The sequence below is a fragment of the Pristiophorus japonicus genome, chromosome 6 (assembly GCF_044704955.1).
Source record: "Pristiophorus japonicus isolate sPriJap1 chromosome 6, sPriJap1.hap1, whole genome shotgun sequence".
NCBI lineage: Eukaryota > Metazoa > Chordata > Chondrichthyes > Pristiophoridae > Pristiophorus > Pristiophorus japonicus.
The window spans coordinates 170,826,619-170,847,992 of NC_091982.1; the positions used below are offsets into that span (position 1 = coordinate 170,826,619).

General features: G+C 41.9%; 1 protein-coding gene across 3 annotated transcripts in view; it reads right to left on the reverse strand.

Annotated features, from left to right (window-relative positions):
* Positions 1 to 932: 932 nt before the first annotated feature.
* LOC139265290 (SLAM family member 5-like) overlaps positions 933 to 21,374 on the reverse strand; it is an 84,759-nt gene continuing 64,317 nt past the window's right edge. The window contains exons 1-6 of one of the 3 annotated variants that reach the window (XM_070882242.1): positions 16,634 to 16,690; positions 11,442 to 11,548; positions 11,006 to 11,356; positions 9,793 to 10,071; positions 7,030 to 7,146; positions 933 to 3,028 (exon numbers count right to left, since the gene is read on the reverse strand). In XM_070882242.1, coding sequence (XP_070738343.1) covers positions 2,937 to 3,028; positions 7,030 to 7,146; positions 9,793 to 10,071; positions 11,006 to 11,356; positions 11,442 to 11,460 — 858 coding nt within the window. In that variant the 5' untranslated portion in view covers positions 11,461 to 11,548; positions 16,634 to 16,690 and the 3' untranslated portion in view covers positions 933 to 2,936. Of the gene's footprint in view, positions 3,029 to 7,029; positions 7,147 to 9,792; positions 10,072 to 11,005; positions 11,357 to 11,441; positions 11,549 to 16,365; positions 16,421 to 16,633; positions 16,691 to 21,374 lie in introns of those variants that run through there. The other 2 variants (XM_070882243.1, XM_070882250.1) reach the window with 2 other exon arrangements.

A 21,374-nucleotide genomic window follows, 5' to 3' on the forward strand; every position in this document is an offset into this window, starting at 1 on the left:
GTACCATTTAAATGAGTTTTTTTCGTGCCGGCAACCCTGCGCGTGCGCGTTGGAGCGTTCGCGCACGCGCAGTGTGAAGGAAACATTGGCACTCGGCCATTTTTGTAGTTCTTTGTAGCTGTTCAATTTTTAACATTTTTTAATAAAACCACATTGCCCTTCCATGATCAGCACTGAGGCTTCTTGCAGCAGTGAGAAGGCTGCAGGAAGCCTCAGAAGTTGAGGCAGCCGTTTCCCGACGGGCCCGACCGACGGCAGGGGGGCCTCCCCCCACTCTGCCGTCGGGAATGGCTGCCTCAACTTCTGAGGCTTCCTGCAGCCTTCTCACTGCCTCCCCCCCCGCTGCCGTCGGTCGGGCCCTCACTGCGTCCCCCCCCCCCCAGCCGTCGGGAATGGCTGCCTCCTCCCTGCCTCCCCCCCCCCCGCCGTCGGGAATGGCTGCCTCCTCCCTGTCTCCCCCCGCTGCTGTCGGTCGGGCCCTCACTGCTTCCTCCCCCCCCCCTGCCGGCGGGAACGGCTGCCTCCTCCCTGCCTCCCCCCCCCCCGCCGTCGGGAACGGCTGCCTCAACTTGTGAGGCTTCCTGCAGCCTTCTCCCTGCCTGAAGAACTTTCACACAGGTAGGAACATGGTTTATTTAATCTTTTCTTTGCTTATAAATTTTTATTCAGGTTGGAATTATTTGTATAATATTTGTATAAGTATAACTAAGGATTTATTGTAGAATGTAATGACTTCCCTCCCCCCCCCCCCCACCTCGTTCCCGATGCCTAATTTGTAACCTGCGCCTGATTTTTTAATGTGTAGACAAGGTTTTTTCAGGCCTACAAAAATCTTCACTTGCTCCATTCTAAGTTAGTTTGGAGTACGTTTTCACTGTGGAAACTTTCAAATCAGGCGTCAGTGGCCGGACACGCCCCCTTTTGAAAAAAAATTCTGTTCAAAAGTGAAACTGTTCGACATGACTAGAACTGCAAAAAACTTAAATGTGGAGAATTGCGATTTCTAAGATACTCCGTTCTCCACCAGTTGCTCCTAAAAATCAGGAGCAAATCATGTGGAAACTTGGGGCCTATATAACTAACGTGAACCTGGAACTGAAATATTTTGCTGCAAGACTAAAATAAATACAAATTCCTATTTTCATGCCATTTCTGCTACAGTGATGAGGTGTGTGGAGGAACTTGATGCAATGTGGCCTGAATAATCTGGAAGGGATACAAGAATTGCACATCGTTGGGTTTTGTGACAGATGGGAGTGATGTCTGAGAAAACAAACCTTCCGAAGAAATAAAGAACTTGCATTTAATATAATGTCTTAGACAGCCTCAGGACATCTCAAAGTGCTTTACAACTGATGCAATATTTTAGAAGTGGAAATTGTTCCATAGGCTAGCGCAGGGGTTAATTTTGCACACAGTCGGGTTAAACAGACAACAAATGATGATCTGTTTATGGTGGTGCTGGTTGAGAGAGCATTGGTGGCCGACACCCGGAGATCTCCCTGCTCTTTTTGGAAAAGAGCAATGGGATCTTTAACATCCACCTGAGAATGGCAGATAGGGCCTCATTTAGCATGTCATTCGACAGACAATGCAGCACTCCCTCAGCATTGCACTGAAGTGTCAGCCTAGTTTAATGTGCTCAAACTGGTCCCAGTTTATTCAATGTTTGTGGGATTGTAGCATTATTGTTGCAATGATTGTCAATCCATACACTGTATCCTTTTTATATAAATATGGTTGCAATATTCGACTGTTACTTCCAGCTTTGCTGTAAATATTTCTCCAATCTGTTTTTTTCTCTTTGCTCCTTGCTGGATACAGCTCTACAGTCACTGGTTGCCCTGGTAGCCAAGCAAAAAGCCCATTCATCATTGGTGAACCTAAACAATGAAGACGATTAGACTTTGGGCTGGTGATCACAGCTGAGGCAAACGTTACCCCTAATGAACAACCATATATGCCAACCCCTCCATCTAGAACTAATGGCCAATAACCAGGAGCTGAACCCTGGCTGACCTCATCCACAAATAAAGATATGAATTCATTTATTAAAATCCATTGGTAATATATGCACACATTGTCGATCTGCAATATGCCATGGTGCTGTTTACAGTGGTCGACTTCTTGGGGTAGATTTTCAACTTGTCGCCCAGGTGCAAGAATGGCATTTTGACCAATGTTCCCTTGCGTTCGCGAAGCCCTGGACCAACCTTTTCAATGTTAAGGTATACGATGGGCCGAGCAGCCCTTTTAAAGGGGCTACACACTGGAAAATAATAAGCGGGAACATTAATTGTGACCATTATAGAATCCGCCCGATTTTCATTGAAACCACCGATCCACAATGCCAATTTTGTGCCTGGGCAGCGGTTTGAAAATCTACCCCCATGTTTGTTTCAATTTTAGTTTAGTGGTGCCAAACAAGATTGACAGTCTGGATGGATGTGTCTGTAAAGTTCCCAACAGAGCTGCACGGGATTCCCATCTTAATACACAGACGTGCAACATAGCAAAGCTAAACAAGAGTCACATCTTACAAATTCACATCACTGTGATGATCTCTGCTGGAGAAACGAAGTGAGGCAATTGGCACCAGTGTCCCCAGACCAAGCAGTAGAATAAATTGCCAGGGCCATAATCAGCACCCAGCATCTGCCACCTGATAGCATTTATGTATGGATGGATGCCGGGTGAGGCTATTATATTAACACAAGTTTTGTCAAAGTGTGGTGGCAGCATAAAATGCATCACAATTCCATTGCATTCTCTGACACAGTTGAGTTGAACGAAAAACCCCATACCAACTGATCCTCATTCTGTAGCCCAGTAAGATTCACTCAGTTCCTTCCATTTTTATACTTAGTTGCTCCAAAAGCCTCTGTTCACAGGGAGATTAACTGTGCAAGTACCACTTTGCAGGCAACGGGCTGTGTTTAGCTTGAAACAATTCTAGTAATGTATGTAGCTTCAATAAGTCCATCTCTAAGGTAAGATATTTCTTCATTGTTCCTTTCTGTTGGTTTGTCTGAAAAGTACATGAGATTCACATCATTTATCACTTTTTGAAAACTAGTCAGAAAATGCATGATTAACCAGACTAACATAATACAAGTGTACCGGTCTGTCCATTCAACGCACAGCTGTCAGTGGAACCAAATGTATCTTAGCTAATCATTATGACCCTCTTCATCTAACCCTGTCAGCAGAACCTTCTATTCCTTTCTTCCTCATGTTGTTATCTAGTTTCCTCTTAAATGCATCTATGCTATGTGCCTCAACTTCTCCTTGTGGTAGTGAGTTCCACTTTCTAACCACTCTCTGGGTGAAGAGATTTCTCCTGAATTCCCTATTGGATTTATTGGAACACTGTCAAGGTTTGGCTGGTATTGCATTTGAAACTATTGTACAGTCCTGAATTTGCAAACAGGACCAGGACGGATGCTGATCCACACTAGTGAGGTGAGAGGCACTTGCTGATGGACCATTCCACATATTATCTGTATAGCCACCTCCGTGTTTGAGAAATGGCTGTTTTTTTACATTATTAACATTTTTCAATTCAATAATGAGGCCACACATTTAAACGAGAGCCTGAAAGTTAACAGATGCCAATTACCTAAGTGTTGTACTTCTACTCACTCTTTCATTTCTGCACTGTTTATCGCAATCTACCAATTTGTGATGTGGTGTTTAATTTCAGTTGAACTTTTGTTACTGTGCCGCACAAACATTTCGTCCACAAGACAGGAATGCATGGGGTAGGCGGTTAACCTCAGCAGTGGATTAGAAACTAGAGAAAGCAATGGTGCTTGTGAATGGAGCTGTGTCGACATGGCAATGGGTCACAAGGTGGACCAATACTGGAGTCATTGCTGTTACAATGTGTATAACTGACTTGGAGCTGGGGACAGAAACCAAGCTAATTTTTCAGATGGCACCAAAGTGGAGGCAGGAATTCAGCAGAAGAATACAGGTAAACATGATGCAAAAGAATCTGGAGAGGTTGGAAAAATGGAAAGAGGGATGACATTATTCAAGTTTTCAAGGTATGTAAGAGAATACATAAATGTTATCCTGATATGTTCACGGTTGCCACAAACTCAAGAACCAGGGAATGGGTTCAAGCTTAGAAGAGGGTGGATAGACAGAGAGTTTAGGGCTTAGAGGATTAAATTATGAGGACAGGTTGCATAAACAGATAAAGATGAAGCTGAAACTGAAAAGGGCATACACTAAGTACATAGTCAATAAAGGAGAAAATGTCAAAAGGGAATATGAAGAGGTTAAGAAAGAAGTGAAAAAAAATTAGGAAAACCAAGAGAAACTCTTAAATTATCAAGGAATATGAAAAGAATTAGTAAAGTATTCTGCATACACATAAATTTTCAAAATTAAAATCAAGATAGGGATAGTACTATGAGGGATGCACATGATAAACTCACAGGTAATGACAGTGAAATAGCAGAATTATTGAATAGTTACTTTGCCTCAGTATTTACCAGGGAGAATAACAAGGTGGATATGGCATTAGGAGAGCTCAAAAAAGATATTAAGACATTTAAGATAGAAAGGTGGGAAATAATTGATAAACTAATCAACCTTAGCGAGGATAAAACCCCTGCTACAGAAGATTGCATCTGCACATACTAAAAGAAGTTGGGGAAGAGTTAGCAGAGGCATTATTTATATATAAATTCATTTAAAAAGGCAATAGTGCCAGATAACTGGCAGACAGCAAATGTGATTCCTATATATAAAAAGGGAGATAAAGCGAATCCAGGGAACTATAGGCCAGTTAGCTAATGTTGGTGGCAGGAAAGATAATGGAATCTTTATTAAAGATGTAATGAAACATCCAGAAACTGAAAATATAATTGAGTGGTCAACACGGATTTCAAAATGGAAGGACACCCTTGACCAACCTCACTGAATTCTTTGAAGAAGTAATAGAAAGAATAGACAAGGGTAATGTAGAAGATGTAATATATTTGGATCTTCAAAAGGCTGTTGATAAGGTACTGCTTAGTCGACTCATGACTAAGGTCAGAGCAAATGGAATCAGGGGACAAGTAGCAGAATGCATAGCAAGCTGAACAGAAAACAGAGAGTAGGGTTAAGGATAGTTATTCAGATTGGCAAATGATGGGAAATTGTGTTGCATAGGATAGGTGCTTGGACCACTGTTGTTCACCATTTACATAAACGATTTACATAAAGAATTAGAAGTACAATTTCAAAAATTATGGATGACACCTTATTGAGGGGTATAGTTAATACTGTGGAAAACTGTGACAAAGTACAAGACATTAATAAACTAGCAGAATAGGTATGTAATTGGAAAATACATTACGATACAGATAAATGTGAGGTGGTGCATTTTGATAGGAAGAATAAGGAGGTTACATACTAACTGGGGTAGAGGAGCAAAGAGATCTAGGGGCACAGATACACAAATCAATAAATTTAGTGACGCAGGTTAATAAGGCCATAAAACAGCACAACTGTGGTTCATTTCCAAAGGAATAGAAATGAAAAGTAGAAAAGTATGTTAAACTTGTATAGAACCTTAGTTACATTACACTTAAACTACTGTGCACACTTCTGGTTTCCATATTATTAAAAAGGATAAGAGGCACTGGAGAAGGTGCAAAAAATATTTACAAGGATGATACCAGAACTGAGAGGTAATACCTTTCAAGAAAGATGGAACAGGCTGGGGCTCTTTTCTCCAGAAAATAGAAGGTTGTGGGGGGGGGGGGGGTGACCTGATAGATGTCTTTAAGATTATGAAAGTGTTTGATAGGGCAGACGCAGAGAAGTTGTTGCCACATGTAGGGGAGACCAAAATGAGGGGCCATAAATATAAGATAATCGGGAATTCAGGAGAAACTTCTAAACCAGAGAGTGGTTAGAATGTGGCACTCGCTACAACAAGCAGTAGTTGAGGCAAATAGCATAGATGGATTTAAGGGGAAGATAGATAAATATATGAGGGAGAAAGGAATAGAAGATTATGCTGACAGGGTTAGATGAAGAGGGATGAGAGGAGGCTCACATGGAGTATAAACACCGGCATGGACCAGTTGGGCCAAATGGCCTAATTCTGTGTTGTATGTTCTATGTAATTCTATGTAAACTTGGCTTGTATTTCCTTGAGTATACAAGACTTAGGCGCGATCTGATCGAGATATTTCAAATGTTGAAAGGATTAGGGTACTTACAGTGAAACTATTTCCCCTGTTGGAGGAATCAAGAACTAGGGAACATAATCTTAAAATTAGAGTTAGTCCATTCAGCCGGGAAATCAGGAAGCACTTTTTCACGCAAAGGGCAGTAGAAATCTGGAAGCCCCACCAAAAAGGCTGCGGCTGTTGGGGTTGTATCACATCAGTGGTAAAGCACTTTGAGATGTCCTGAGGCTGTACAAGACCGAGAGATTTTCATTACGTAACAATATCGAGGGATATGGAGCTAAAGCAGTAACTCGAGTTGAGGTACAGATCAGCTATGATCTAACTTAATGGCGGAGCAGGTTTGAGGGTCTGAATGTCCTATTCCTGTTCCTATACGCCAAGATTGAACTGCTTTAGGCAGAAGGCAGTGAATGTGTGGAATGAACTGTCCAGGAAGACAGTATGGGAACAGTTCAGGGAGAATTCGATAGATATTTGAGAGAGTGGGCAATTGAGAGGTATTAATTTTGTAACTATCCAGTCATGCACTTTATGTTCTTAATGTGCAAGAATCAAATGTTTCAGTTCCATGCTTGATGTTTAATAATTATCATTAAAAATGCTAACAAATAATCCTGAAGTTGCATTTTTTAAATATAACTTCTGCGTGATTTTGAATCCAGTTCAAGCTCAATACTTAAACCTGAATTCACTAAGTATTTTGACCAGCTGTATATGTTCAGGAGTAATCCTTGCTGTCTACAAATCTTACAATATCTGGAATAAGTAATAAACATCCTATAACTTCTACTGAAGCCTCGTAGTTTTGTCTAATAATAATAGTTGTACTTACTGCTTCCTTTATGACTGGCACTCTGTTTTCTTTTGTAGCAGATGTATACGAGTAAAATCAAAACAAACAGCAATACTGTTGCAGCAGTGGTGTACATAATCCAGAGCCGTTTCTGAACTAAAATAGATCAGAGAGGGGTTAAACTTTGTAGAATGCATTAAAACATTGAAAAGGCTGTAACAAACCCCTGATGCGACAGGCTTAGTGGAAAGCAATTATTAGTTAATGTGTATATGTGGATAGATATAGGCAAAATACAGTGTCTGGAACTGCTATATCATGTCTTGTTACATGGGTAATTTATTCCCTTTGCTTGCACACATAAGCAGAGAGAACAAGTTTAAAACTAGTTCCCAGGGAGTGCACGAAATATCAAGAGTAAGAGATCTAACCTACAACTTGAGGCAGATGTGTATCTTTAAATTAATAAAAGCTAATCTCCCATTTCATTGCTCGCGGTGGTTTGAAATTCGGAGCACGGTCGTGATGTTTAGTTTCTAAGATGGGTCTGATTCTAACCTGCGCTGTCTCTTTTTCAGGTCATTGCTCAGGTTCTCGGTGTGGAAGTGATTTAAATAGAAACATTCTTAGCTCAGTTAGAAACTAATTGTTAAGGAAAGATTCTGTGAATCATAGCCGTTTGTAAACCTTTAGCTGAAGCGGCCATATTATTGAACTCAGAAAAAACCCCACAGGATATGATTAAGTTTCTGTACTTTTGACACTTTGAAGTGTGACTGCACAAGCTAGAATTAAGATATTATTATATGCACTGGAATCCCTCAGTAGTGTTCGCTCTTGGTAGTGTTCAATTGAATGCCGTGCTCAATTACAAAATACTAAAACCACACGGTGTTGAATGTGGTACTTTTACAGCTGCTTGTAGTGCTCCCTGCAAATCAATTGTGTGGCACAGTTTTGGCGCTGTTTGCAGCTTTTCCCTCATCATTAATGTCTGAAAGAGACTTGTGTCTATGGTAATGTGAACTTCTGTGGCTAGTTTCAACATCTGAGAATTGTAGAACACTTGTATTTTATAACTCTTCAACATTCAGTACTATAAAATGCTGTTTACAGTTTCTGCTATGAAACATTTAAAAAACTTTGGGATCCTCATTTTTTTAAATAGCCATCGGAGACCTGACTTCAGCTGTATTGCTCAGAGGCAGCTGGTGCCTCTTAGGTCCTGCACATTAAGAACTATATCCCGACTGTTATGGACAAATAGTACATGCTAATGTTAACTTAATAATACAAAAGATATAATAGATGAACAAAGGTTGTCAAGCAATCCAAGTAACTTTCAGTGTAACCAAAGAGAAAGAACTTGCATTTATATAGCACCTACCGCAACCTCATCAATGCCCCAAAACGATTCACGACCAATTAATTTGTACGGAACTGCAGTCACTGTTGCAGTGTTGGGAAACGTGGCAGCCAATGTGAACACAGCAAAGTCCCACAATAGCAATAAATAGATTGCTAGATAATCTGTTTTAGTAATGTGGTTGTTATGCAAATGTGTTTTTTATGTGATTTCCATTCATGCTTATCAATGCTTTTTATGGGACACCCTTCTTTTATTGGTTGGGCTGGCACCCGTGATCCCAGGGTACTTGCAAGCCGCCTGCGACCCTGGGATATGTGGGCCTCTACACATGTCTACCCATAGAGGCCCAGGAGCACTAGTCTCCTTGGATCCAGGACTGTCAGGTAGGTTCATAGATTGCATGTCATTTGGAGGCATCTACTTGCGGGAAACCTCCGACCGCAAATTCAGGCCCAGTATCTCCAACAGAATTGCACAGAAGTGTCTGCTTCGCTAATGTGTTTGAACCCACGATCTTTTAACTCAGAGGTAAGAGTGCTACAATTGAGCTGAGACTGACACATAAATATCCTTAACTAACTTAATGTACTGTTAACTTCAACTGTAAAAGATCTTCGATGCAACTCCAAAGTTAGATCAGACGATTGGGAGAAGCTCAGCGTAAATTAAATGGTGCACGAGTTAAAAGTCGGTAAAGTTTGTGACTTTAATTCATGACTCATATGTTCAGAATAATCTGCCTTTTCAGCAAGCCATTTAAAACACAAATAGACTCGAGTTGTCAGCACTTTGGATGCCCTCTCCCCGTGTCTAATTTCAACAATTTTCACCAAACTTGACCTTACCTGTATAGAATATATCCACTTTTTAAAAACTCAGTATCTGTATGAAGAGATTACTTCTGTATAAGTGCTCTTCAAAGGAGCATTTTAAAACAACATTTGACACCTAGCCTTGAGGATTGATGATCAAAAACTTGGTCAAAGAGATAGGTTTTAAGGAAAAGAGAGATAGAGAGGCAGAGAGGTTTAGGGATGGAATTCCAGAGCAGAGGGCCTAAGCAGCTGAAGGCACGGCCACCAATGGTGAAGCGATTAAAATCTGTGTTGCTCAAGAGGAGAGAATTGGAGGAGCACTGAGGTCTTGGAGGGTTGAAGGGCTGGAGGAGGTTATAGAGATGGGAAGGGACAAGACCATGGAGCGATTTGAAAATAAGGAGAAGAATTTAAAAATTGAGGCATTGCCGGACAGGATTTCAATGTAGGTCAGTGAGCAGAATGGTGATGGGTGACCAGAACTTGATGTGAGTTCGGACACGGGCAGCAGAGTTTTCGATGAGCTCCGGTTTATGGAGGGTGGAAGATGGGAGGCTGGCCAGGAGAGCTTTCAAATAGTCAAGTGCTGCAGTACGAATAGTTTTTATAAGCTCTTACTTTTAGAATGATAACTATTACACTGCTCTGTTGTCCATGGATCACTGATTGCATTACTGACTGGGTTCTTTGCTGTGCACCGGTACATGTATTGTTCCTGTTCACTAACATGGTCTATCACTAGCTCTGACCCATCATAGGTTCCATTCACAGCTCCAGATAACGATTGTTTTTCCCAGTGAAATGTGACATTTGTTCCCTTGAAGACAGAGCAGCTCAGAGTGATATTTGGAGTGGAACAACTGCCAGTTATTGTCATCACAGGCTTGGAAACCGGTTCTGAAATAGAAGCAATAGTTAGGAGCCGAATTATGAGACTTGATAGTATTGCCAGAATTTCACCATTTTACATTTAGTGGGAAATAAATAATATGTTAAGTTCCAGCAAAGTACACAAATCTATAATGTGTATAACTGGACTGTTGGAAACGCTTGGTCAATCTTCCTCACAAAACACGGGCCCTGATGAAGCTGTATTGTCAGTAAAATCCTGTCCACATTCATCCTACAGTTAATTCTATAAAATGACTAGTTTAAATGGGTTAATACAACAGCTGGACATACACAACAGACCCTGACATAGGAGACATATTCAAAATGTTAACCTGGATACTCTGTTTTCAGATGTTGGTGGACCCTCTGTATAAATCACAACTCTGGGATAATGAGAAGGAAGCCCACAGAGCGAGCATGCTGCCTTCCTCACACTCCACTAAGGTCCTGACCCCAGCTGGAGTCCTGAGTGGAGGCCCAGAAGCTCCTCATGGAGGGAACATGCTATGACAGAATCATACAATAGTACAGCACAGAAGGAGACCATTCGGCCCATCGAGTCTACGCTGGCTCTTTTTGAAGAGCAATCCTATTAGTCCCACTCCCTGATGACTCACTTGGTAAGTGCAATGCCAGGTGTGGAACTGAATTATACCAAGCCCAAAGTTTCGAAGTTCGATCACTGATCTCAGCCAGCACAAATATTGGAGTCATGGAATTGGTCTCGGTATCCTGGGGCTGTAGTGGAGAATCTCATGGGTCACAATCCTTGTCAGGATTTAGTGACCCTTGCTAGGAAGTGTAAATGTGTGGACAGGATCAAGCTCAGCTATGATGCCTCTATGGTTGAATAACCCATGCCTCCTAATAATTGTCTCAGAGTGAAATTGAGTTTGAAAATCTCAGTTTTATTTTAAAGTTATATCATCGAATAACTTACCAAACACACGCAAATCAAATAATTCCTCTTTTGTCTCTGCTATTTTTGTGCTGTAGCATTCGAATTGTATTCCATACAGTTTAGTGTCATTAACCTGTACATTGTGCAGCACCAAAGAATCATTCGTGCTCCTTTCCAGTCTGTCTTTGTACAGTGGGTGTCCGTCAGACTCGGTGAGTCCCCATGAAGCAAGTTTAGTATGAGTTGGGAATTTTGATAGAAATGATACTTCATACTGAGCTCCACATTGGTTATGTACAGGGAACATAACCTTTTCTCCCACAACGACATTAATGATTGTATAGTGTACGGCTGAGATCTCTGTCCCACACAGTGTAAGCAAATGGAATACTGGAATGGAAAATAAATTAATTAAATTGATGAACATTTATATTTCTGAACATCAATTACCTTAATAATTCCTCAAGTTTATTACCTGAAAGCAATGCTAGCATTTTCACATCGAAGAGGTTCAAGTAATTAGTTCCTTATATCTGTCCTGTGTATTGTTTGTTTTTTCTTTCTTGTTTGCAGTGGCTGATCCTAGAGCAGTAAAATAAATGTGTTGAGCAACAACACTGCCCTTTCATGGGAATTTAACTTTCTCCAAACTGGAGTAAGTTGGGCCATTTTTAAATTGAGCAGCGTAAGTGATGGGCAAATGTCATAATACAAGATACCAGCAAGACGGAGAGAATTGGGAGATCTGTTAACTTAAGAAGCTGTGGATTTTGCTGCCAAGCCTGGGTTTTCAAAATGTGACAATTCTAGGAGACAAAAACTGAAAAAAAAGTACGGAGAGGTCCTGGCAAAGAATGAGTCAGACACAGAGAGGAGAAAGAGTACACAGAATGCTGCATTGGCAACTCATCAGGAGCAGGAGGGAAAAGCTCAGAGACCAGTGGTCAGAATAGTATCGATAAAATCAAGAAAGGTAAGAAAAGTTGTGACAAAGAAGAAGGTTTGAAGTAGAGAAAGGTTATATCATATGACCAGCTTTATCTTGTATACAAAAACAAAATACTGTGGATATTGGAAATCTGAAATAAAAACGGAAAATGCGGGAAATACTCAGCAGGTCAGGCAGCTTCTGTGGAGAGAGAAACAAAGTTAACATTTCAGGTCAATGGCCTTTTATCAGAATTTAACTTTATCTTGTATCCTGTCCAGGAGTGTGAGAAGGTTATTAGACTCTCCATATATGGTATAGTGTCCAGCCAGAAGAAGGAGCACAATGGCCCAGAGTTTGCAGTGCATAATAACAGTCAACAAGCAGTGTTTGCTCTTAATTCCCCTTTGAAACTGACCGCAACTTCAGGATTTAGCGCATGCGCAACCTGCATGCGCATGTGGGGATCCTGAAGTTGCGGTCAGTTATTCACTGCTCTGACACCGCCCCCCCATCCCCCACCCACACAGCCAACAATCTGTGAAATCAGTGAAACTGACTAAATCATTGGCTTTTCCACATTAATATCGCTGTTAAATACGCCATTAAAAGTTAATGCTTTTACATAGAAACATAGAAACATAGAAAATAGGTGCAGGAGTAGGCCATTCGGCCCTTCTAGCCTGCACCGCCATTCAATGAGTTCATGGCTGAACATTCAACTTCAGTACCCCATTCCTGCTTTCTCGCCATACCCCTTGATCCCCCTAGTAGTAAGGACCTCATCTAACTCCTTTTTGAATATATTTAGTGAATTGGCCTCAACAACTTTCTGTGGTAGAGAATTCCACAGGTTCACCACTCTCTGGGTGAAGAAGTTCCTCCGCATCTCGGTCCTAAATGGCTTACCCCTTATCCTTAGACTGTGACCCCTGGTTCTGGACTTCCCCAACATTGGGAACATTCTTCCTGCATCTAACCTGTCTAACCCCGTCAGAATTTTATATGTTTCTATGAGGTCCCCTCTCATTCTTCTGAACTCCAGTGAATACAAGCCCAGTTGATCCAGTCTTTCTTGATAGGTCAGTCCCGCCATCCCGGGAATCAGTCTGGTGAACCTTCGCTGCACTCCCTCAATAGCAAGAATGTCCTTCCTCAGGTTAGGAGACCAAAACTGTACACAATACTCCAGGTGTGGCCTCACCAATGCCCTGTACAACTGTAGCAACACCTCCCTGCCCCTGTACTCAAATCCCCTTGCTATGAAGGCCAACATGCCATTTGCTTTCTTAACCGCCTGCTGCACCTGCATGCCAACCTTCAATGACTGATGTACCATGACACCCAGGTCTCTTTGCACCTCCCCTTTTCCTAATCTGTCACCATTCAGATAATAGTCTGTCTCTCTGTTTTTACTACCAAAGTGGATAACCTCACATTTATCCACATTATACTTCATCTGCCATGCATTTGCCCACTCACCTAACCTATCCAAGTCGCTCTGCAGCCTCACAGCATCCTCCTCGCAGCTCACACTGCCACCCAACTTAGTGTCATCCGCAAATTTGGAGATACTACATTTAATCCCCTCATCTAAATCATTAATGTACAGTGTAAACAGCTGGGGCCCCAGCACAGAACCTTGCGGTACCCCACTAGTCACTGCCTGCCATTCTGAAAAGTACCCATTTACTCCTACTCTTTGCTTCCTGTCTGACAACCAGTTCTCAATCCATGTCAGTACACTACCCCCAATCCCATGTGCTCTAACTTTGCACATCAATCTCTTGTGTGGGACCTTGTCGAACGCCTTCTGAAAGTCCAAATATACCACATCAACTGGTTCTCCCTTATCCACTCTACTGGAAACATCATCAAAAAATTCCAGAAGATTTGTCAAGCATGATTTCCCTTTCACAAATCCATGCTGACTTGGACCTATCATGTCACCTCTTTCCAAATGCACTGCTATGACATCCTTAATAATTGATTCCATCATTTTACCCACTACCGATGTCAGGCTGACCGGTCTATAATTCCCTGTTTTCTCTCTCCCTCCTTTTTTAAAAAGTGGGGTTACATTGGCTACCCTCCACTCCATAGGAACTGATCCAGAGTCAATGGAATGTTGGAAAATGACTGTCAACGCATCCACTATTTCCAAGGCCACCTCCTTAAGTACTCTGGGATGCAGTCCATCAGGCCCTGGGGATTTATCGGCCTTCAATCCCATCAATTTCCCCAACACAATTTCCCGGCTAATAAGGATTTCCCTCAGTTCCTCCTCCTTACTAGACCCCCCGACCCCTTTTATAACCGGAAGGTTGTTCGTGTCCTCCTTCGTGAATACCGAACCAAAGTACTTGTTCAATTGGTCCGCCATTTCTTTGTTCCCCGTTATGACTTCCCCTGATTCTGACTGCAGGGGACCTACGTTTGTCTTTACTAACCTTTTTCTCTTTACATATCTATAGAAGCTTTTGCAATCCGTCTTAATGTTCCCTGCAAGCTTCTTCTCATACTCCATTTTCCCTGCCCTAATCAAACCCTTTGTCCTCCTCTGCTGAGTTCTAAATTTCTCCCAGTCCCCAGGTTCGCTGCTATTTCTGGCCAATTTGTATGCCACTTCCTTGGCTTTAATACTATCCCTGATTTCCCTTGATAGCCACGGTTGAGCCACCTTCCCTTTTTTATTTCTATGCCAGACAGGAATGTACAATTGTTGTAGTTCATCCATGCGGTCTCTAAATGTCTGCCATTGCCCATCCACAGTCAACCCCTTAAGTATCATTCGCCAATCCATCTCAGCCAATTCACGCCTCATACCTTCAAAGTTAGCCTTCTTTAAGTTCTGGACCATGGTCTCTGAATTAACTGTTTCATTCTCCATCCTAATGCAGAATTCCACCATATTATGGTCACTCTTCCCCAAGGGGCCTCGCACAACGAGATTGCTAATTAATCCTTTCTCATTACATAACACCCAGTCTAAGATGGCCTCCCCCCTAGTTGGTTCCTCGACATATTGGTCTAAAAAACCATCCCTTATGCACTCCAGAAAATCCTCCTCCACCGTATTGCTTCCAGTTTGGTTAGCCCAATCTATGTGCATATTAAAGTCACCCATTATAACTGCTGCACCTTTATTGCACGCACCCCTAATTTCCTGTTTGATGCCCTCCCCAACATCACTACTACTGTTTGGAGGTCTGTACACAACTCCCACTAACGTTTTTTGCCCTTTGGTGTTCTGCAGCTCTACCCATATAGATTCCACATCATCCAAGCTAATGTCCTTCCTAACTATTGCCTTAATCTCCTCCTTAACCAGCAATGCTACCCCACCTCCTTTTCCTTTTATTCTATCCTTCCTGAATGTTGAATACCCCTGGATGTTGAGTTCCCAGCCCTGCTCATCCTGGAGCCACGTCTCCGTAATCCCAATCACATCATATTTGTTAACATCTATTTGCACAGTTAATTCATCCACCTTATTGCGGATACTCCTTGCATTAAGACACAAAGCCTTTAGGCTTGTTTTTTTAACACCCTCTGTCCTTTTAGAATTTTGCTGTACAATGGCCCTTTTTGTTCTTTGCCTTGGGTTTCTCTGCCCTCCACTTTTCCTCATCTCCTTTCTGTCTTTTGTTTTTGCCTCCTTTTTGTTTCCCTCTATCTCCCTGCATTGGTTCCCATCCCCCTGCCATATTAGTTTAACTCCTCCCCAACAGCACTAGCAAACACTCCCCCGAGGACATTGGTTCCGATTCTGCCCAGGTGCAGACCGTCCGGATTGTACTGGTCCCACCTCCCCCAGAACCGGTTCCAATGCCCCAGGAATTTGAATCCCTCCCTGCTGCACCATTGCTCAAGCCACGTATTCATCTGAGCTATCCTGCGATTCCTACTCTGACTAGCACGTGGCACTGGTAGCAATCCCGAGATTACTACTTTTGAGGTCCTACTTTTTAAATTTAGCTCCTAGCTCCTTAAATTCATTTCGTAGGAACTCATCCCTTTTTTTACCTATGTCATTGGTACCAACGTGCACCACGACAACTGGCTGTTCTCCCTCCCTTTTTAGAATGTCCTGCACCCGCTCCGAGACATCCTTGACCCTTGCACCAGGGAGGCAACATACCATCCTGGAGTCTCGGTTGCGGCCGCAGAAACGCCTATCTATTCCCCTTACAATTGAATCCCCTATCACTATCGCTCGCCCACTCTTTTTCCTGCCCTCCTGTGCAACAGAGCCAGCCACGGTGCCATGAACTTGGCTGCTGCTGCCCACTCCTGATGAGTCATCCCCCTCAACAGCACTCAAAGCAGTGTATCTGTTTTGCAGTGGGATGACCACAGGGGACCCCTGCACTACCTTCCTTGCACTACTCTTTCTGCTGGTCTTCCATTCCCTCGCTGGCTGTGGACCCTTCTCCTGCGGTAAGACCAACTCACTACACGTGATACTCACGTCATTCTCAGCATCGTGGATGCTCCAGAGTGAATCCACCTTCAGCTCCAACTCCGCAACGCAGACCGTCAGTAGCCGGAGGTGGACACACTTCCCGCACATGTAGTCGTCAGGGACACTGGTGTTGTCCCCGTGTTCCCACATGGTACAGGAGGAGCATATCACATGACCGAGCTGTCCTGCCATGACTTAACCCTTAGATACACTTAAATTGCCGACAACAATGTTAAAAGTTACTGACTAATAAAGAAAAAGAAAAACTACTCACCAATCAGCAGCCAGTCACTTACCACGTTGGCTGTGACGTCACCTTTTGATTTCTTTCTACTTCTTTTTTGACTTCTCTCAGCTGGAGCTGCACCGGTCCCCGGACTGCTGAGCCTTTTATAGGCCGCTGCCGCTGCCGCTGCCGCTGCCGCTGCCGCTGCCTCTCTCGACTCCCGCCTCTCTCGACGCTCCCCGGACTGCTGAGCCTTTTATAGGCCGCTGCCTCTCTCGACTCCCGCCTCTCTTGACGCTCCCCGGACTGCTGAGCCTTTTATAGGCCGCTGCCTCTCTCGACTCCCGCCTCTCTCGACGCTCCCCGGACTGCTGAGCCTTTTATAGGCCGCTGCCTCTCTCGACGCTCCCCGGACTGCTGAGCCTTTTATAGGCCGCTGCCTCTCTCGACTCCCGCCTTTTGAATTAGGTGTAACTGGGGTTTTACCAGAGTATTGACTGCTAAACAAACTTTATGGCCCTGAAATACCAGCTTTAATTTTGTGGAGTTTTGCATTTTTCAATTTTAATAAAAAATGACTATTTTTGAGAAACGTTAACAAAAAAATTTATTGAAAGTTTGTTCATTATTTTAGATTTACCTGTTCCCCTTGTGAGAGCCCCAATCTTTGTTTTGCTCTCTATAACAAATGTTTTAAAGTTATAATATAAGGAGATTATTCACTTCCTGGCTCCTGGTCTGAGAGAAGTCTGTGTTGTGATTGGTTGCTTAGAAAACTTGATGCCAAAGCAGTTCGCGTACGAGATTCCCCATTAACTTACACTGATCGGAACTGAACTTTGGAAAAGCCGGACTTTTCATCACTGAGATCGCGAGATCTTTGTGGGAAGCTTACGTCGGGGTCAATGGCGCACCTTTGCTTTGCCACTGACTGCAAATTACAGGCCAATATGATGCTTCAGGAGTGGTATGACTGCTTATTTTTTTAAAAGAGAGTGTAACATATCGCTGCAATTTGCCAGTCTCAAATGTTTTGTGTCTCATCAGTTCTAGGCTCGGGGAAGGAATTTGCAACAGCAAAGCATTAAACCACAGAGGAGAATAAATTCACTTTGCTTGCTTCACCCCAATAAAATCCCACCTCCTACTGATCCATCAAGATATACACTCGCTGGCCATGTGAAAGCAAGTGACTGTGTGCAGAAGTGTGTTAACTTTGGAGCAGGTTCCAATTTTTCTCTCTTAATCTGCCCACAGACTACATTCAAAGTCATTAAAGGATCATTTCAAAGGTTCAGTGCATCATATATTCTCAGCAGAGTTTTCTATAAAGTGCAGATATTTTCAAATTAGTGTTTTTAAAGTACATAAGTAGAATATTAATCTTTTCAGATTCAGCCTTTAATTTTGGACATACATGAGTAAATATCAGAAAAGTTTGTTTCCATTTCTGACTTAATTTTATCTCCTGTACACACAAAATAAACAAGGTGACAGTAAAAAAAAGACTGCAAAATTAATGAGAAGATTTGCATTTTGTTATCCAGACATTAATTTAACCAAATACTATCTTATATAAAAAAAACTGGTCACATAACCAGAATAAATTATACATTTTAATCACCAATCACAGGAACACAAGAAAAGGTTTCAAAAGATCAATCTAACATTACAGTCTATGGTACCAGTTGCATTCCATTGGACATTCTCATGATCCTAGTAGGGCTGGATTCATTGTGTGCTGGTGTATAATTAATTCATTATCTATGTCTACTTTATCCCCATTCAATAATAGTCATCCAACTCCGAATCATCCTGCTCCTTATTAAAGGTGAAATAGCATGAATCTACTATTAATGGGAATCTATTCCAAATATCTACTGTAGTGTGTGTGTGTGTGAGAGAGAGAGAGGGAGATAACTATTTCTTGTTCCACTTCAATTTTCTTCATTTATACTCCTGTTCTTCAGTTTTATGATCACAATTTAAGTGAAAAGATCAACTCTGGCAATATTTGCCTACCAAAGTGCAGTGAGAGAAAACAATATTTGTCATTTTGATATTAAACTAGTTGGGGTATTTCTCAAACTTTAAAAATGTCACGCATAAATGAATATAAACAAGGATAATGAAATATTTCCACTTAGATTACATCAGGCAAAGATTGTATTTGTGGACGACATGAAACAAAATTGTATAGAATTAGAGAATCATAGAATGGTACAGCACAGAAAGAGGCCATTCGGCTCATCGAGTCTGTGCCAGCTCATTCGAAGAGCAATCCAGTTAGTCCCATTCCCCCGCTCTTTCCCCTTATCCCTGCAATTTTTTCTCCTTCAAGTATTTATCCAATTCCCTTTTGAAGGCTGCTATTAAATCTGTATCCAGCACCCTATCAGGCAGTGCATTCCAAATCCTAACCATGTGTTGCTTTCAATAGTTTTTCCTCATGTTACCTCTGGTTCTTTTACCAATCACCTTCACTGTGTGCCCTCTGGTCATTCACCTTTCACCATTGGGAGCAGTTTCTCTCTAAACCCTTCATGATTTTGAACATCTCTATCAAATCTCCTCCGAGCCTTCTCTGCTCTACGGAGAACAATCCTAGTTTTTCCAATCTATCGACGTAACTGTAACCATTCTAGTAAATCTCTTCTGTGCCCTTTCTAAAGCCATCATGTCCTTCATAATGTGTGGTGCCCAGAATTGGACACAATACTCAATCTGGGACCGAACTAGTATTTTATGTAGGTTTAGCATAACTCCCTGGCTTTTGTACTGTATGACTCTATTTATAAAGCCCAGGATCCCATGTGCTTTATGAACTGCTTTGTTAACCTGTACTGTCACCTAAAAAGATTTGTGTACAAACATGCCCAGGTCTCTGTTCACGCACTCCCTTTAAAATGGTACCATTTAGCTTGTATTGTCTCTTATCATTCTTTCTGCCAAAATGCATCGCCTCACATTTTCATGCGTTGAGTTTCATCTGCCATGTGTTTGGCCATTCTATCGGCCTGGCTATCTCCTCTTGAAGTGTATTACTATGTTCCTCACTGTTTACTACACTTCCAAGTTTCGTGCCATCCCTAAATTTGGAAATTGTCTCCTGTACCCACAAGTCCACAAGTCCAAGTCATTAAACCATATCGAAAACAGCAGTGGTCCTAGTACTGAACCCTGGGGAACACCACTGGATACCTCCCTCCAGTCTGAAATATACCCCTTCACCACATCTCTCTGTTTTCTATCCCTTAGCCAATTTTATATCCATGCTGCTACTGCCCGCTTTATTCCATGGGCCAAGCGTAATATGTAGATTTACAGGATGATTATAAGGATGTTGCTACAACCAATGCACGGAGGAAGTCGGCACCCATTGAAGTAAATTGTCCCACTAAACAGTAGAGAAAGCAAATGAGAACAGGAATCACTTAAAACACACATATGTAAAAGATATTTAGCCAGCACTGAGAAATTGAACTAATTCATTTTATATAAATACAAGTTGTTGTTGTTGTATAACGGTCAGTTTTAATGCTGAGATGTTACAAATTGTCCTTAGATTCTGTTTTACCACCAATGCAATTTACAAAACTACATTTCAATTTTAGTCTTGTCCTACATGAAGAATTTGTTCTATATATTAAAGTGCAATTTTTTAAAAAATCACAAATATTTTTGCCGATCCCTTTTTAAAATAAACGGAGAGAAATTCTATCCAGTGGGATCTTTGGAATTGAAGTTAATGAGGAACAGATTCACAACGAAAGGGTTACTTTCACACACTGATCTTTCGATGTATTTTAAAAATGTAACTAATACTAAAGGACATTCCAAGCTCCAGTTCACATTTAGCAACAGCTTGCATTTATAGAGCGCCTTTAACTTAGTGAAATGTTCCGAAGGAGCTCCGCATGGATTGTAATCAGATAATAAATTTACACGGAACCAAACTATGGGAGCCTCAAACACAGAAAACTCAGACAAGAACCAATTTCCCGCACTGTGTTGACTTTAGCCATTTCATTAATGCTGCAAAAAGTCTTTCAAATGGGATATTTCACACTGACATTATATGCTGCTGAAATTCACCATTGCCATTTTTATTAAACTGCATATTTTTAATCTCTGGGTAAAAATGATTGTAGCTGATTTGTGAACATTAGTATCCAATCTCCAGAACTCACAATTCATCCTCAACACTGTGTAATAGTGCTCATCCAACAATATTAGGCGTATAATCTGTACAGCCAACGGATACTTCTGTTGTACAACCCCCCCGTTATGTTTGCAGATTTTTTTATTGTTGCTTATATCGATTTCGATGTATGATGACGAAAATCGCCATTAACCTGTCATTTAACCGTCTCGCTGACCCTCAATGTACAGTCCCAATAATGACCGCTGCTTCCCCTCAACTAACCTGGGGAAAGTCCGCACATCTGCAGAACAGCAGTTTTTCCGCGGACTTTGTTTTGCCCGTCGGGTTCAGCGGCCAGTTACCTTCATAGGGCCAACTATTCACTTCTCAAACTACATCCGTGCAGCAAATAAGTTCACGGCTTGAGAAAGAGCAGCAGAAATCACAGTGCAAATTCTAGCAATATATAGTGGGAGAGTCGCTAAAGGCAGCGCTACAATAATCTGCTCATCGACACTTCAACAGTTCAACTCCTTATTACTGCCTCCAGATTTGAGATGGTCCCATTGCACTTCACCCACACTTCACAAGTTTCATATACCTGCTGAATAACCCTACAATGTAGATCATAATATTAAACATGAA